This window comes from Saccopteryx bilineata, chromosome 2, assembly GCF_036850765.1.
Source record: "Saccopteryx bilineata isolate mSacBil1 chromosome 2, mSacBil1_pri_phased_curated, whole genome shotgun sequence".
NCBI classification, from domain to species: domain Eukaryota; kingdom Metazoa; phylum Chordata; class Mammalia; order Chiroptera; family Emballonuridae; genus Saccopteryx; species Saccopteryx bilineata.
This window is the reverse complement of record NC_089491.1, coordinates 220,024,257-220,041,318: the sequence shown is the minus strand read 5'-3', so window position 1 is coordinate 220,041,318 and position 17,062 is coordinate 220,024,257. Positions and strand designations below refer to the sequence as shown.

The following is a 17,062-nucleotide window of genomic DNA, read 5'->3' as shown; positions in this document are numbered from 1 at the left end:
CCTCACCTCAAAATCTTCAGGGAAAAATAAAAACAGTACAAGAAAAACAAAAGAAACAAAACACTTATTTGAGGCAAATATACATAAGCCAAAAAATTATTTTCCATCTTGTTGATTAAAATAATGGCCTAAATTATTTCAGAGTTCTAAGAGAAGTATTAAAGTGCCTGACCAGGTGGTGGAGCAGTGGATAGAGCGTTGGACTGGGATGCAGGGGACCCAGGTTCAAGACCCCGAGGTCGCCAGCTTGAGCAAGGGGTTACTTGGTCTGCTGTAGCCCCATGGTCAAGGCACATATGTGAAAGCAATCAATGAACAACTTAAGTGTCGCAACAAAAAACTAATGATTGATGCTTCTCATCTCTCTCCATTCCTGTCTGTCTGTCCCTGTCTATCCTTCTCTCTGACTCTCTCTCTGTCTCTGTTAAAAAAAAAGAAAAGAAAGAAAGAAAATATTAAAGCAAAATACCCATGCTCCACTTTGAAAAAGAAATTGTCCCAAATCATTCACTCTGATGACTGGCTCAGGTGAGTCAGATGCTGAGGAGGAGTAAAGACTGAGAGCAGCACCGAAGTCTAACCCTGACCACTGTTCACAGTGCCTGCTTTACACAAGGGACAGCTGCTTGCTGCCCCCACCCAGAGCCCCCGCACCCTGTTTCTACACCATCTATGACAACCGATCACCTGTGGAGCTAGGCGCACCTGGTGTGAGCCACCTGCCCTTGGGCATGTCCCAGCACCACAGCCCACAGGACTCTCCAGCTGCGGCAGGTGGTGAATGAGATGCTTTTGCTGTTCCCTTTTCCAGGTTTGTCACAGTGTATAAACAAAACGTCTTGTACATACGACAAGGGTTTAAAAATAGAGATAGTAAACCCAATTCATTAGTACTTAAACTTGAACTCGATTACCAAGGAACGGTCATGCTCCAAAGATATAACACCTGAAGCATAAAAAAAGAAAAGCACACTGCTTCCTAAACACCCTCCACTTCCAGAAAGGTCTCCAACAGAGCCCAACAGGCCATGAGGGTGCACGGTTAACACATTTAGACCTCAAGGAAAAGCAGATCAAATCCACAATGAAGTCCCATTTCACACCCAGTAGGATGGCTGGAACCAGACAACACCAAGTGGGGAAGTAAGTGAAGAAATGAAAACCCTCACATGCTGCTGGTGGGAATGTAAACTGGTGAGTGAGCTACTATGCGAAACAGTGTGACTGTTTCTTAAAACATTAAACACAGATTTACTCTACCCTCCAGCAACTCCACTCCTGCGTATCAGCCAAGAGAAATGGAAATGCATGCCCACACAGACGGCTTACAGCTGCACTACAGCCCAAACGTGGCAACACCCAAGTGTCCGTCAGTTTGTGAGTGGACATGCCAGTGGCCCATCACACAGCAGAACACAACTCAGCAACAAAAAAGGAGGAACCACTGACCCTACGACACAGAAGAATCGAATCTATGCACTATACTGAGTACCAGAAACCAGACACAAAAGACAAGGTATTTTATTATTCCATTTGCAGGAACTGTTCAGAAAAGACAAATTAAGTTAGAAAGTAGAGCAGAGCTACCTGTGGCTGAGGTGGGGATGGAGGACTGACTGCAAATGGGCACAAAGACTTTCTTGGAAATGTTCTAAAACTGGATTGTGGTGATGACTACAAAATGCTATTCACTTACTAAAATACTTGACTTTTACACTTAATTCGAGACAACTCATGGTATGTAAATTACAACTCAATAAAGCTGTGAGAAATTTTACACTAGGGAGAACATCTCATGCCATACCGGGCTATCTTGACCTCAGTAGTGCTGCGCCTTGGGCCAGCCAGTCTTGTGAAATCTGTAGGGGCCATCCTGTGCACTATGGAGCGCTTAGCAGTATTCCACTAGATGCCAGAGGTGGAGCTCCCTCTTACTCCCCAGTTTTGACAACCAAATATATTTCCAGACATGTCAAATGTCCCATGGGAGAAAAATCAGCCCTAGTTGACAACACTGGTCTAGACCTGTTGCTCCATAATTTGCTTCTTCCGCTCCACAGCCACTGTGGACACTTCTCTAGGCCAGTATGTGGACTCTGCCTGAACTTCTTCAGAGCCACGTGGCATTCCACTGCATGGATGCCCTGTAAATCACATTGCATAATGATGAGTCCATAAATACTGTAGCAATGCTCCAGTAAAACGTCATACTGAGGTCTTGACAGCACCTCTATTGAAGAAAATTCCTGGGGTTGGGACTCTTGGGTCAGGGAACATACACTACAAATCATAAACAACTATTTTAATATCTCAGGATTATTTTAGTGGGCACAATAACCACGAGAGATGCTCTGTGATAGCCTTCTGTAAACAAGAAGCCTGGTGTAAGGTGGCTGTTATGACCATGATGCCCACACCTAGTGTAAGCCAAGCACAGTCCCAGGAGAAGCAACAGTCTAGGAATCTTCACACCCATGGTGGTAACCCAGTTTGGGCTCAAATGGGCCACAGTAAGATGGGGGAAGAGTCAGCCAGTGATCCCCAACTATTCAGGAAGGGGGGCTCCTCATTTTTCCACAGTTGACAGATCCACCTGATCTGGAGAGGGGACAGCAGATAGGCCATGGGCCAGGTAGGAAGGTCACCATTGCCAGCTGTTTTACGAATGCTGGGGCAGGACAGAAATGAGGCAGCAAAATTCCAAGGGACTTCATGCCTTTTCCAGCCCCTGAGGATAAACAGCTGTCTTGTACCACAGGATTCTCGGTCCTATTGAAGGGCTCCAACCAAAGAAAACGTCAACCCTCCGCAGTAAAGGACCTCAGATAGCTCCCTACACCATAGCCAGGGCCAATAAGGTCACACAGCCAGAGACTCTGTAACATGAAGTCACCTGTCTAAAAAGAATGCTGAACCTCTTTGTTTTGATCCAGGTAAGTGAAGGTCAGAGAGGCAGAGTGACAGGTCCAAGACCATAAAGCCATGGTGGCCATACAGCCATGCTGGCCACCTCCCTCAATCTGACAGAAAGCCCCTGCCCTTCTTACTGGGTTGCAGTTGTTAAGAGTTATTTTCCATTATTAATCAGAGAACAGGCTGTGGCAATTATATTACAGGGGGTCCTCAGGTTATGACACAGTTCAGCTCCTACGACAATCACGTAACCTGAATTTTGGTATAAATCAAAATATAACCTAGCCTAAGTCACTTATCTATCCTAACACTGGTGTAAAATCATAATCTAGAACATAAAAACATAACTAAGCCACAGAAAAAGGAGAAGGACATAAATTTACTGTACTGTAGTAACAGAAAAAAACAAGTGTAAAAAATAGTGCGACACTAACACATAAGCCAAAACACTCATGTCTGTTTTATAGTTTTTATGGGAGTGAGCACCGTAAACTCGAAACGTCGTATGTCAAGACTGTTGAACCTGAGGACCCCTGTATTTAGTTCATCCCTGTTCATTAATTTGTTGGGCTCTCACCTCAATCCCTCAATCTTTTTCTTTCAAGGTGGACATTTGGGGTCCTGCCTGATGTGCCTGTATCTGTGGACAAAGGCCCTAATGGCAGGTGCTCAGTATCTGCACCTCGTACACGTGAAAAGATTTTTTTTTTTTACCCAGCACACTGGGATAGAGGCCCCAAAACTAGGCTGCAACTCTGGAAAACGAGACAAGCATGGCTTTTATAAACACTAGGGTATGGAAGAAGCTCTGGAAATAGTCAAAGAATTAAAAGAAAGAAAAGAAAGCCTATCACTAAGTAGGGAAACTCAGCCAGCTGTCTGCCAAGACAGGAGGGTAAGCTGAATCCATGGGAGGACAGCTAATTCCTTAATAGATGCTTTAAGCACACTGGTGAACGGCCTCTTATTTGTGAAAGGATCTGGAACAGGACCAAAACCCACAGTCACCAGATCCTGAAGCAGGGGAATTCCACACTAAAGCAAAAGCCTTATTCAAACATAAAAGTGCTCTACCTAAAAAACAGTTCTAATTACTTTTTAAGACAGGTTTTCAAAATATTGATTTAATTTTATGCTGTTTATCTAAAATTAGTAAGTTACCCTAACAGATTTTTTAAATAAACACTATAAAAAAACATAGTAAAAGGCTCATGCGTCCCTTTAAGGGCTTCTAAATAGTCTTCTGGGTTGCCCACAACCATGACTTCCCAGACACAAAGGCCTACCAAGTGCCCATGGACCTCTGCACTCAGAAGAGTCTCCCAAAAATCTGCCCTACGACCAGGCCTGCTGCCTGGTGGTATGCGTGTGTGTCTGTGTTAACACAGAGGAATACAAGTGGTACCATAAATGAGAAAAGCAGGTTACAGATCAAGTTCCTATGACATGATCTCTTATATCTTTAAAAATACAAAGAGCTATACTAACAGGACTGCAAAGTGTCATGTTCCACTGGACACAGGACATCACTGACCCAAAGCCATGATCCAACTTCTCACTGCTGCAGGGGTAAAAGACACAATACTGTATAGATACAAATACAGACAGCAAAGACATCCTCATGCCAGAAACATAGGAAAACTATGGGTATCATGGACCCAAGCAAAGAGGGTATTACAAATGATCAGGAAATATTAGCATGCTGTACTGCCTCTGAATAATGTTTATTGATTTTTAAAATATTTTGCTTATTAAAAAAACTTATCCTCACATCAATTTTCACATATAAATCTAACCTCACAGACAATAGTTAGCAGCAACTTGTTTCTCAGACAAACATGTAAATACTAGGAACTAATGTCATACAAGCACTGGGCAAATTCAGAAAGTCTGGTAACTTTTAAAATGACACCCTGAAACCAGAGTTCACACTTGCTGTGGTAAGTTCATGCTTCTCCAAGTCCCTCCCCACTAAGGCACTGTATCCAACAGGAAAACTACCTAGTTAACTGAAGACCTCATCTCACTAAAGAGAAAACTGAGAGACTGATTATAAATCTCAATGCCCTAAATGTTACCTGACTACATTTTCTTGAAATATACTAAGTCTAATAATGGCCAAAAATTGTACATCTAAGGTAGAAAGAAGGCAAAGAGCATGGGTCATAGAGCAACAAAAGACTCTAGAATCAGAAGTTCAGCCTGACTAGACAGTGGCACAGTGGATAGAGCATCAGCCTAGGACGCTGAGGACCCAGGCTTGAAACCTCAAGGTCACCGGCTTGAGTGTGGGATCATAGACATAACCCCATGGTTGCTGGCTTAAAACCCAAGGTTGCAGGCTTGAGCAAGGGGTCACTGGCTCAGCTGAAGGCCCCTGATCAAGGCACATATAAAAAAGCAATAATGAACAACTAAGGTGCTGCAACTATGAGTTGATGCTTCGCATCTCTCTTCCTTCATGTCTGTCTGTCCCTCTCTTTAAAAAAGAAAGTCCATTTGTTGCTCTTTAAGCAACATCACTGGTCCTAGCTGGGTAGCTCCGTTGGTTAGATTGTGGTCCCAATATGCAGAGACTACGGGTTGGATCCCAGGTCAGGGTTCACATAAAAATCAACCAATGAATACATAAATAAATGGAACAACAAATCAATCTCTCTCTCTCTCCTCCTGTCCCTCCTCTTCTCTCTAAAATCAATTAAACACACACACACACACACACACACACACACAAACCCACACTACACATGGAACATCATAAAATCCGGTCACAATCTTTCTGGAATGAGGTAGGAACTGCACTGGTCATCTCGGAATAGCTGAGCATATCTCCCAGTCAAGGACAATGGAAGGCCAGAGAAAAACACAGGAGGAGAAGCAGAGGGAAGGAGACTAGTCCTGGTGCCCAGGCTGGGCAGTCAGCCCTAAACAAAGAAGCCTTTCCCACCTCAAAGCCCAGCTCTCACAACTTCTTGAAGCCAAAGCCACCATGCTGTTTGATGCTAATGCAGCACAGCACAGAACATACGTTTATTATTTAAAAATCTACAAATATATAATACTCACTAAACCTTTTACTAGTGCTAAGAAAACACTTTCATTTCTTCTGGATAAATGTGCATGTTGTTTTTTCGCCTTCACATTAACAAACTAGAAAAGAGCTAAATTTCAGAGATATACTTAACCTTTTTTCTAATCAATACTTCTAAGCACAGCTGCATTGTCAAACATGATGCACAGGTCTAATTCCAGTAGAGTCTTAAAACTAACAACATATATGATTAACTTACATGATCAATGCCTCCCATTCAAAAAAATTCTCTTCATTCATGGGGCCTGCAGGAAAAGAAAAATATCCACATTGTCACTTTGAAGGCAACTTTGGCTATTAGAAGTAAATTAGAAAAAGGTAAACTTTAGTACCTCACCTGCCACAATTCCTTCTGGAGGATTCAGTGTTAATTCTATAAAATTAAAAAGTAAAACCATAATGAAACAGAATAAATATTATGTTGGCATTTTAACAAAAAACTGTATAAAGTATACAAACTATAAATGACATAATATATATATTTGCAGATCTATATTCTGCGTACAGTGAATGCCTGCTGCGGTTACCTTTCTGATAAGGACTATGTGAACAGTTCTTTGCACCAGCAAAAAGCGGAATTTTAGAGCTAGAAACCCTTTCATTCAAACAAAGGAAGAAACAAACAAAAAAAGTTAACTATCTTTCCAAAATATTCCTGGCTGGTTATTTTGATTAAAGCCCATAAAACATAATATATTATTTTCAAACTCAAAGGTATCTGCTATCACATTGAGACAAACTAGATATATGACCAGCGCTGAGGCTTCAAAACCTTGACTCTGAATCTAGTCCATCAAGCACTGTACAGGCTGGCGGCCAACCTCTGACATCACTGCAAAATCTGAGCCCACAAACGTGATATTCCACGGAGTATCAGATTTCCGCAGTAACAGCAGAAACAGCAGCATTGCTCAGCAATTTATGAGAGTAGTTGGCAAAAAACTTGAGGCCCAGTTCTGCCATTTATAAACTACCACTAAAGAAATGTACATTTCAATTCCTAATCTTCCAGTCTTTTATGAGAGGCTCCCAAATTAAACTCTCCCAGAGAACTAAAAAAGATGAGGAATGGAATATAAAAAATCACAGGGAAGAAGGGTAAAAACACAGGAGTAAGGAATCAGGCCAAAATGCATGCCCCATTTGGGCAGAGTGCTGGGGAAAATCATTAAAATAGTAAGAAACATGCGAACAGAAGATCAACAAACCCAAAAGTTGGACCTTTGAAAAGACACAAAATTAACAAATCCCTGCTAAATAAACAGGCCTAAGGACTGGAAAAGAAAAAATAAGTTGTCATTATTCACAAATGCTGCATCAATATGCATAGCAAGTCCAAAAGAGCCTAAAGATAAATTATTAGAACAAGTAAGTTTGCCAATGCTGCTAAATAGGTCAATATATATAACTGAATTTTATTTCTATATATTAGCAATTTATGAAAGGAAAATCTAAAAAAAACAATTATGAAAGCATGTAAAAATAAGTTTTAAAAGATATGCAAGGTTTGTAACAGCTGAACTTATTAAAGGAAACTATCATACTCATGGGTAAAATACTCAATATTATATAGCTATCAATCCTTTACAAAATGAATCTGTGGGCTCAATGCAACCTCAACCAAAAGTCCCAACAGGTTTTCTTGTTTGAATTTGAAAAGACTATTCTAAAGATATATCAAAATGCAAATGACCAAGAACAGCCAAGACACTTCTTAAAAACAAACTGAGAACTCTCTCAACACTTACTCTAAAGCTATAGCATGTAGCAGGGGTCCCCAAACTTTTTACAGAGGGCCAGTTCACTGTCCCACAGACCGTTGGAGGGCCACCACATACAGTGCTCCTCTCACTGACCACCAATGAAAGAGGTGCCCCTTCCAGAAGTGGGGGTGGGGGGGCGGATAAATGGCCTCAGGGGGCCGCATGCAGCCCACGGGCCGGGTTGTAGTTTGGGGACGCCTGATAGGGTATGTGATGCTGGCAGAGTTGATAAAATAATGGAACAGTATAGACAGAGCACAACTGGAAACAAATCCATGCACACAGAGACCCTCGATTCACTCTGAACAGAACAGAGGGAACGCAGTTTTTCCCAAAAATGTTGCTAATCTTTAGACCCTCCCCCAAAAACAAAAACTTTCCCCCTATTTCATACTACCAACAACAACAACAAAAAAACACCTAAGAAAAAGGGAGAAGAAACAAGTGAGATAATATATTGCTCACAAAAATTAGGGGTATTCCAAAATGAATATGAAGCGATAAAGTATCCCTTAATTTTTCTGAGCAAAATTAAGGGATATTTCAAAATAAATATGAAGTGATAAAGTTCCCCTAGTTTTTATGAGAATTAAGGAATATTTCAAAATGAATATGAAGCAATAAAATATCCCCTAATTTTGGTGAACAGTGTAAATACACACACACACACACACACACACACACACACACACACACCAGTCTCAGTCTCCAGCTCCTGTCACAGCGCTCCTGATACTGTAACATTTTGGCTCCCTGAAGACAGGGTAGAAGAACAAGGATACCAGCTTAAGCAAATGAGTATTCCATGACCCTAAATCTTATCATCAAAGGACAATTTAAATATTTCACTACTGCCCTGAAAATATTGTTCTGAATGGTGGTTTAAAAGTTGGCCATGTGTCTTTATTTTGCTATATAATTTTATGAATTGAAAAGTGCAGTTACAATTCTGATCCCAAAAGCATTCAATTCCAAGTGATATTTTTCCTCTTTACATTTGCTTCTTGGTCACATCTGAAGCTTCAGTGCCCCTACTTGGCTAATACGACTAGAACTGGCCAACCACTAATCAAGTATCAATCAACAAATTATCAATTACACTTTCTCTGCCAAACACTACTGTAGGCAGTGGTGATCTAGCGGTGGATGAGACAGAAAACGTCCCCACCTTCAACGAGTTTCAGTTCTAGTGAAGAAAGACAGGTGGTGAATAAGGAAACATAAATAAAATGAATTTCAGATACTGTATAGTGAAGAACAGAACAGAGTGATAGACATACCAAGGTGGTTAAGACAGGCCTTGTTGAGGAAGTGATATAGGAGTTCTTTTTTTTTTTTTAATTGCAATACAAAAGACATAACAGAAAATTACCTTCAGGTATACAACAGACTGAGTCAGTATTTGTATATATTACGAAATGATGACTAAAAATAACTCCAGTTAACCTCTTTATAAATGAAGTTTGTACCTTTTGACCACCTTTACCCATTTTGTCTACCCTCCATCCCCTACCTATAGCAACCACCAATCTGTTCTCTGTAACTATAAATTCAGTTTTGGGTATAAGATTCCACATGTAAATGAGATCATAGGTATTTTTGTCTTTCTCCAACTGACTTATCTCACTTAGCAGAATGCTCTTCAAGTTATATTCATGTTGGAGCAAATGGAAAAATTTCCCTCTTGTTATGGCTGAATAATATTCTATTGTATATATACTGTATATTTACAGCAGTATTATTCATAATGGCCAAAAAATGGAAACAACTTAAGTATCTTATCAATAGTAAAAGAGATCAATAAATGGTGGAACATTCATACAATGGAAAAATGAAAGAAAAATGACGCACAGCCACACACATTATGTTGGTCAAAGGAACTCAGACCTAAACACTATACAACACACTGTATTACACACATACATATACAATACAGACTACACACACAACAGAGAATACGAAACTACATTTAGATAGATGACATATGTCAACAGGCAGACAAAGCTGAACTACAGAGATTAAGAACGCATTCTTTGGTGGAAAAGCAAAAGCTAAGCAAGGAGGAGGTTCTCTTGTGAGGCAGAGCTGCCTGGAGAGGGGGGCCCACAAGTGGGGTTCTAGAGGACTAGTAGCCTTCTCACTTCTCCTGGCTGGTAATGCTCTGAGAACTCCGAGCTGAATATGTCCTTCCTTGTACTTTTGTCAGTTACAGCTCAAGCTAGTAAACAGTTTTAAAAGTTGTTACTGCAAGAGTCCCAACAGGGAAAATGATGCCGTCAGCCAGAGCGGCATCTGTGAAACAGGTAAGGAATGGAGAGTGTTGGTCTCAAACACCAAGAGCATTTAATACTTCAAGTCAGATGAGGTCAACTAACAGTGAGACTGAGACCCTTGAATTTGTCAAGACAGACCCTGACTATCTCAGCCTCTCTCTGTATCTCTTCATGATAGTAGACTGGGAGCAGTAACCCCAAGGCCCAACTCACCAGGCTTTATATGACTTAGTCAGATGGAATCTCATCTGGTTTTTGTGTCTAAAGTCAAACTGTCTTTTTGTAGTAATAATAATAATAACAACAACAACAGATTAAGGCAGATGGGTTATAAACTGCTAAGGGGAGGAGGTAGCACAATGTTGATCAAAATGGGAGTAGGGTGCCTAAGAGCAACACAGAGAAATAATTACACCAATTATTTTCATGGAATTTCAAAATTCCATGAGCTTACACCAAAAAGAGCTGGCTTTCTTCTTCAGTTTTGGAGTTCCCCCCTGGAACTTCCCTCTGTGCCACCCTTTTTTTATGAAGAGGCAAAGGGTTGTCTGTGCAGCTGCAGAAGCAGCTCACAGTCAGCAGCCTTCCCACCAGCATTCTTATTCAACAGCGGCATCTACTGGTCAGTACAGAACTACAGTAACTCAGTTTGCCAGATGGAGGAAATGGTCTGTACTACACACACACACACACACACACACACACACACACACACACACAGTTTCATATTTACAGATAAAAACAACTTCAAAAAGAGAAACAAAACCTTAACCATGTTAGAGACATTTGCAAATACCACTGATTCCTTGACAATGTCAAAATGTTAAAAGCATTTTTTAAAAGTGGCTTAAAAAATAGCTGTCACACAAAATGAAATACAAATTTAGCCAGCAATCCCATGTTTCTGAATCTATCCCACATATATACTGGTAAAAATAAAAAAAACATACTTAAAGCTATCCATTTCAGGACTATTTATAATAGCAAAAAACTGGAAACAACCCAAATACTATCCACTAGGGACCAAATTATGGTACATCTACCAAGAGAACACCTGCAGCTGTGAAAAGGAACGATGAACACCTCTATGCACGAGCACAGAATAAATTTTTCAGGACATATTAAATAGAAGTGGAAGAAAGTGTCTCTAAACACTTTAGGGTCTCTAAAGAAGTGATTCTGGTTAAATTAATCCTTTGAGTAGTGAGTTTTTTTCATGCTCGCTGACCTCCAGGAGCGAGGGTTTTTTTCAAAAAATGAAATTAGTTCCAGTTACAGTTTTATTAACTTAAAATCATGTTTGATAATCAATTTATGGAAACAAGAACATACATTTGCCATTTTTTAATGTTGCCTTACACATTTTTAAAATAAATCAATCATACTCTGGATGGTCAGGAGGCATGAGGACGTACATGAACGTTCGTACTACTCAAAAGGTTAAAATGAGGTCACAGGAGTGGGCCCTAATGCAATCTGACTGGCAATCTGTTTAGGACACGGACACCAAGGGACAATCATATAAGGGCACAGGGAGAAGACAGCTGTCAACAAGCCCAAAAGTGAGAGGCCTCAGGAGAGGCTACATTATATAAAGAATTCTTAAAACTTAAAAAAACCTACCTGACCTGTGGAGGCACAGTGGATAAAGCATGGACCTGGAATGCTGAGGTTCCCAATTAAAACCCGATGGCCAGTTGGCTCAGTGGTAGAGAGTCAGCCTGGTGTGTAAGTCCAGTTCGATTCCCGGCCAGGGCACACAGGAGAAGCGCCCATCTGCTTCTCCACCCCTCCCCCTCTCCTTCCTCTCTGTCCCTCTCTTCCCCCTCCCACAGCTGAGGCTCCATTGGAGCAAAGTTGGTCCCTGGGTCCGGCGCTTGCCGGAGACTGTCTGACTGCCTCCGTTTCTAACTTCGGAAAAATACAAAAACAAAAACAAAAAAACCCCGGCTTTCCTGGTCAAGGCTCATATGAGAAGCAACTACTGAGAGCTGATGCTTCCTACTCCTTCCCCCCTTTCTCTCTCTCTCCTCTTTCTAAGATAAATAAATAAATACTTAAAAACAACAACAAAAAACTAAAGGCTGGTTGAGTGACAACTACACATTGGGAAAATGGGGGAAAAAACCACCCTGCTCCAGAGCACAATATCTCCTGAAGGTGCCCTGATATCTGCAGTTGCCGTGTAAGGGATGCCTCTTGGTCACCCAGCTCCAGAGGCCAAGGGAGTATGTGTTCACAGTAATACAGGACTGTAATTGATGTCATCCAGAAAAGACTTCATACTGCAGTCTGGCACCCCAATTTTTGCAGATGTTGTCAGGCAACAACTCTACATCGCCTGACTCTGGTGGCCAGAGGGGCTTACACTGGTAGGGGGGTCCCTCTGGACTATAACCAACAGCAAATTTACTTAAATAACTACCACCCCCAGAGCACAGCAAGAGGCAATAGACCAAGGGGCCTGGTGTTTCTGTGAAGGAGGCCTATTAGCAAATCATCATGACTGTACCTGAGGACCAGGCTTTTATCTAACCTGCAATCCTTTCCAGAACCTCCGAAGACAGGTGCTAGCATCATCACGCTTACTCTCTGCTGAGCTCCAGAGTGCCAGTGTCTCCTGGAGGAGAGTTTTATACACACTTGCTGCCCTGGTTTTTGTGAACGCAAAGGGCTGCCCCTTGATCACATTGCTGTGGTGGTGGGAGTGCGTGTGTGTGTGTGTGGGGGGGGGACGGGACTCGCATTCTTGGGCCCCACAAGACTGTGGCAATCAAAGAGATGACTCTTGGCAGGCTACCACTCCCAGTTTTTCTGTGAAGGAAGTTTCTTTGCTTGTCCTGGAGCTTCAACCTGAGGGGCAGGCTTCAGGTTGGCATACATTTAATGACCTGCAGAGGTGCCCTCAAGGAACACAGGCTGTGGACACCATCTTGGCACTCTCCGTCTGCCTTGTTCCAGCTCACTAGTATCATCCAGAAGAGCTTATATACTTTTCTAGAGCCCCGATCCTTGTCTAGAGCCATGATCTCTATGACTGCTAGCCAAGGGACACCTCCAGATTGCCGGGCTCTGGTGGCCAGCAAGGCTTATACTTGCAGTACCCTAGGACTGGATATATTTGCATACTTTTAAAGCTGCTGCCTGAGGGGCCAACTTACAATCAGCTGGAATTCAGGAGGTGAGATCCTCCCTTTGGGACACTGACAGATCTTGGCACACCCTCAACTACAGCTTGGACAAGCACAAAAATCTGAGAGACAACTAAGAGCTGAGGCAGGGTTGAATGACAAGATTTATTCCCTACATGAGGCCATTCCCCTTCAAAATGGGAGAGGTGGTTGTTTCATCTGCTGTACAGAAACAAACAGGCAAGCAAAATGAAGAAACAGAGAAATATACTGCAAATAAAAACTCAAGAAAAAGCTTAGTGAAAGAGAGATAATTAATTAATAATGGGTTCAAAGTGATGATAATAAAGATGTTCACCAAACCGGGAAGAAAAATGGATGAACAAAGTAAGAACTAAAAGAAATGAGAAACAGAAAGTACCAAATAAAAGTTATAGAGCCTGGCCTGTGGTGGAGCAGTATATAAATCATCAACCTGAAACACTGAGATTGCTGGTACAAAACCCCAGACTTGCAGCCCTGGCCGGTTGGCTCAGTAGTAGAGCGTCGGCCTGGCATCCGGGTTCGATTCCCGGCCAGTGCACACAAGAGAAGCGCCCATCTGCTTCTACACCTCTTCCCCTCTCCTTCCTCTCTGTCTCTCTCTTCCCCTCCTGCAGCCAAGGCTCCACTGGAGCAAAGTTGGCCTGGGCACTGAGGATGGCTTCATGGCCTCTGCCTCAGGCGCTAGAATGGCTCTGGTTGTGGCAGAGCGACGCCCCAGATAGGCAGAGCATTGCCCCCTGGTGGGCGTGCGGGTGGATCCCGGTCGGGAGCATGCAGGAGTCTGTCTGACTGCCTCCCCGTTTCCAACTTCAGAAAAATACAAAAAAATAAAAAATAAACAAAACCCCAGACTTGCCCAGTCAAGGCACATATGAGAAGCATTAACTATAAGTTAATGTAGTTAATGCTTCCTGCTCCTCCCCTTTCTTTCTCTCTCCTCTAAAATCAATAAAATCTAAAAAAAAAAAAAAAAAAAAATCACAGAGCTAAAAACCACAATAACTGAACTCAAAAATACACTAGAGGGGTTCAATAGCAGACTAGATTAAGCAAAAGAAAAATCAACTTGATCACAAGGTAGTGGAACTCACCCAATCAGAGCAGAAAAAAAAGAATGAAAAAAAGTAAAGAAAGTTTAAGGGAATTAAGGAAGAAGTAAAACTGTCATTATTTGCTGATGACAAGATACTGTACATAGAAAACCCTAAAATCTCGGCCAAAACACTACTAGACCTGGTAAATGAATTTGGCAAAAATAGCATGATATGAAAAAAATATTCAGAAACTAGTGGCATTGTTATACACCAATAATGTTACCTATGATGGTGCAGTGCATAAAGTGTTGACCTGGAATGCTGAGGTTGCCAGTTCCAAACCCCATATTTGCCCAAACAAGGCACATAGTATATGAGTTGATGCTTCCCATGCTTTCCCCTTTTCTCTCTCCCCTCTCTCTAAAAATCAATAAATAAAATCTCAAAAAAAAAAAAAAATTCTTGCTTAAGGATCATTCCTGTATTCATCCTGTTTCCAAGATCCATGCATGGTACTCTCTACTGTTCCATTATCTGTATGCCTGTTCTCATGCCAGTACCAGGCTGTTTTGTTTACAATGGCCTTGTAAACAAATGGCCTTATAGTACAGCTTGACCCCAGGAACTGTGATATATCACACTTTGTTCTTCCTTTTCAAGATTGCTAAGGCTATTTGGGTTTTTTGATTCCACGTAAATTTTTGGAATATTTATTCTAGATCTGTGAAGTATGCCATTGGTATTTTAATAGTAATTGCACTGAATCAATAGGTTGAGTTGAGTAGTATGGACATTTTAATGATGTTAATTCTTCCTATCCATGAACAAAATATATGCTACTTGTTTGTATTTTCCTCAATTTCTTTTTCAAGGTCTTTTTTTAAGTGAGAGAAGGGGAGGTAGACTCCCGCATGTAAACAGACAGGGTTCCACTCCGCAACCCCCATCTGGAGCAGATGCTCCAAGAGCTTTCCTCAGCGCCCGGGGCTGACACTCAAACCAACAGAGCTACTGGCTTAAAGAGAGGAAGAGAGAGAGAAAGGGGAGAAGGAGGGGAAGAGAAGCAGGTGGTGGCTTCTCATGTGTGCCTTGACTGGGGATTGAACCTGGACGTCCACACGCCAGACTGATGCTCTATATCCACTGAACCAACTGGCCAGGGCCTTCCTTTTTCAATGTCTTTTAACTTTCCAAATACACGTCTTTTACCATTACAGGGCCACTGATATGGTTCAGGAAATTGAGCTGCATGCATATTGACCAATCATTTTTATGATTTCATTGTTAGGGGTTTTTTTTTTCAACTTTCTTCTTAAAGTAGCCTCAATGTAATTAAAACAGTAAAAGCTAACATTATGGAGAGCTACCTACCAGGTATCCAGCAAAGCACTAGTCTTTCCAGGTGAGGAAAGTGCAGGGGTTAAGGGCCAACACCAAGATCAGAGTGCTTATAATAAGCAGAAGCAGTGCCTGAACCCAGGTCTGTGGCTCCAGAGGCCCTGCCCATTCCCAGGAGGGAGCTGCCACCTTGTCTCCACCAGCTATTGTACAATACAGCACCCCAGCACTTGTCCCAAGGGAGCATTCCACTGTGAAAACGCAGAATACGGAATGTTCCTACGTTCTCATTCTCCATTTGCTTTCCCCAAATATTAAACATTTCTACTGGCTAAGAAAGTAGTGAAGTTTTCTGAACACTGCCTAGGATGAATGACAGGGTGGCACTGTTCAAAACCTCTGCTCCTTTATTAAAGAGAAAACCAAAAGTTGATGTGCTTATTCTCTCAAATCACTTTTTTTTGTTAAACTTCTCTGTAGGCAACTTGGGCTTTCCTACCCTCTCTCACTGCATGTGGGCGAGGCTGGAATTAGAAGGTTCTCCAAATTACTAAAAGGGTCAAAGACAAAACAAACAACGAACAATGACTGACTGTAACCGTAAGTGTTCACTTTTGCCCTTTAACGTATCCTCGATACAAGTTTAGGGACAGATTCTGGAGGAGGGGGCGCAGCACAGCGGAGCAGGGCGACCGGAGACCACTGCGGCTCATTCGCTGCTAACCGTGAACAAACCATCAAGCCCGTGGGGTAAGTAAGGAGTCAGCGGTCCGCCCGCAGCTACATTGGGCCCCACAGTCAGGCCAGGCCTCACGGAGCAACCGACAAACTGGGGCCCAGGACGGGGGCTGGGGGCCACCCATGAGGGACGAAGGGGCGCCACTCCGATTTGAGGTTCGGCGACGGGCGGGCCCCAGACTCACGTTTGTACTCGGCCATCAGCCTCTTGAGCGCCGTCCCCGCCATTGTCCGGGTAACAGCCGTGCCGTCAAACCCAGCCGCCAAGCGCTCGTATCCTCCCGCCCGATACCGGGGCTGCTTCCGGGTCGCTACCGAGGTGCAGAAGCCCTTCCGGGCGCGGGAGACGCCTGCGCGGCGGTGGGCGGGCACCGAAAAGAGAGGGGCGTGCAGAGGAGCGGAGCGTGCACTAAGACGAGGATGGGGCGGAGACGAGAGTGTTGCGTGGATGGGGTTGGGGCTGCTCTGGCTCCTGTCTGGTCCCGGGGTTGCTAGGCCTTTGGCCGCTTTGTGGGGCTAAAGCCGCTTCCAGCCGCCCCAGTTCCTGTAAGGTCCAGTCTTCCCTAAGATTCCGGGCAGTTGGCTCCGGGACTGGGTGCTTAGTAACCGCCTGTTCCGTCACAGTGGCTACAGCAACGTCTGATGGAGAACGGAGGACGGGGCGGTGGCAGGGTGACCCGGGGGCGAACGCGAGATGGGCAGACGTCTTAAAGACACCCGGGAGGAGTAGTGGAGA

The 17,062-nt window shown here is 42.9% G+C and overlaps 1 protein-coding gene across 1 annotated transcript in view; it reads right to left on the bottom strand.

Moving 5' to 3' along the window:
• UBE2G2 (ubiquitin conjugating enzyme E2 G2) overlaps positions 1-16,647 on the bottom strand; it is a 30,220-nt gene extending 13,573 nt beyond the window's left edge. Inside the window, exons 1-3 of the mRNA XM_066259211.1 lie at positions 16,512-16,647; positions 6,342-6,377; positions 6,204-6,249 (exon numbers count right to left, since the gene is read on the bottom strand). Coding sequence (XP_066115308.1) covers positions 6,204-6,249; positions 6,342-6,377; positions 16,512-16,554 — 125 coding nt within the window. The 5' untranslated portion in view covers positions 16,555-16,647. The remainder of the gene's footprint in view (positions 1-6,203; positions 6,250-6,341; positions 6,378-16,511) is intronic.
• Positions 16,648-17,062: the final 415 nt, after the last annotated feature.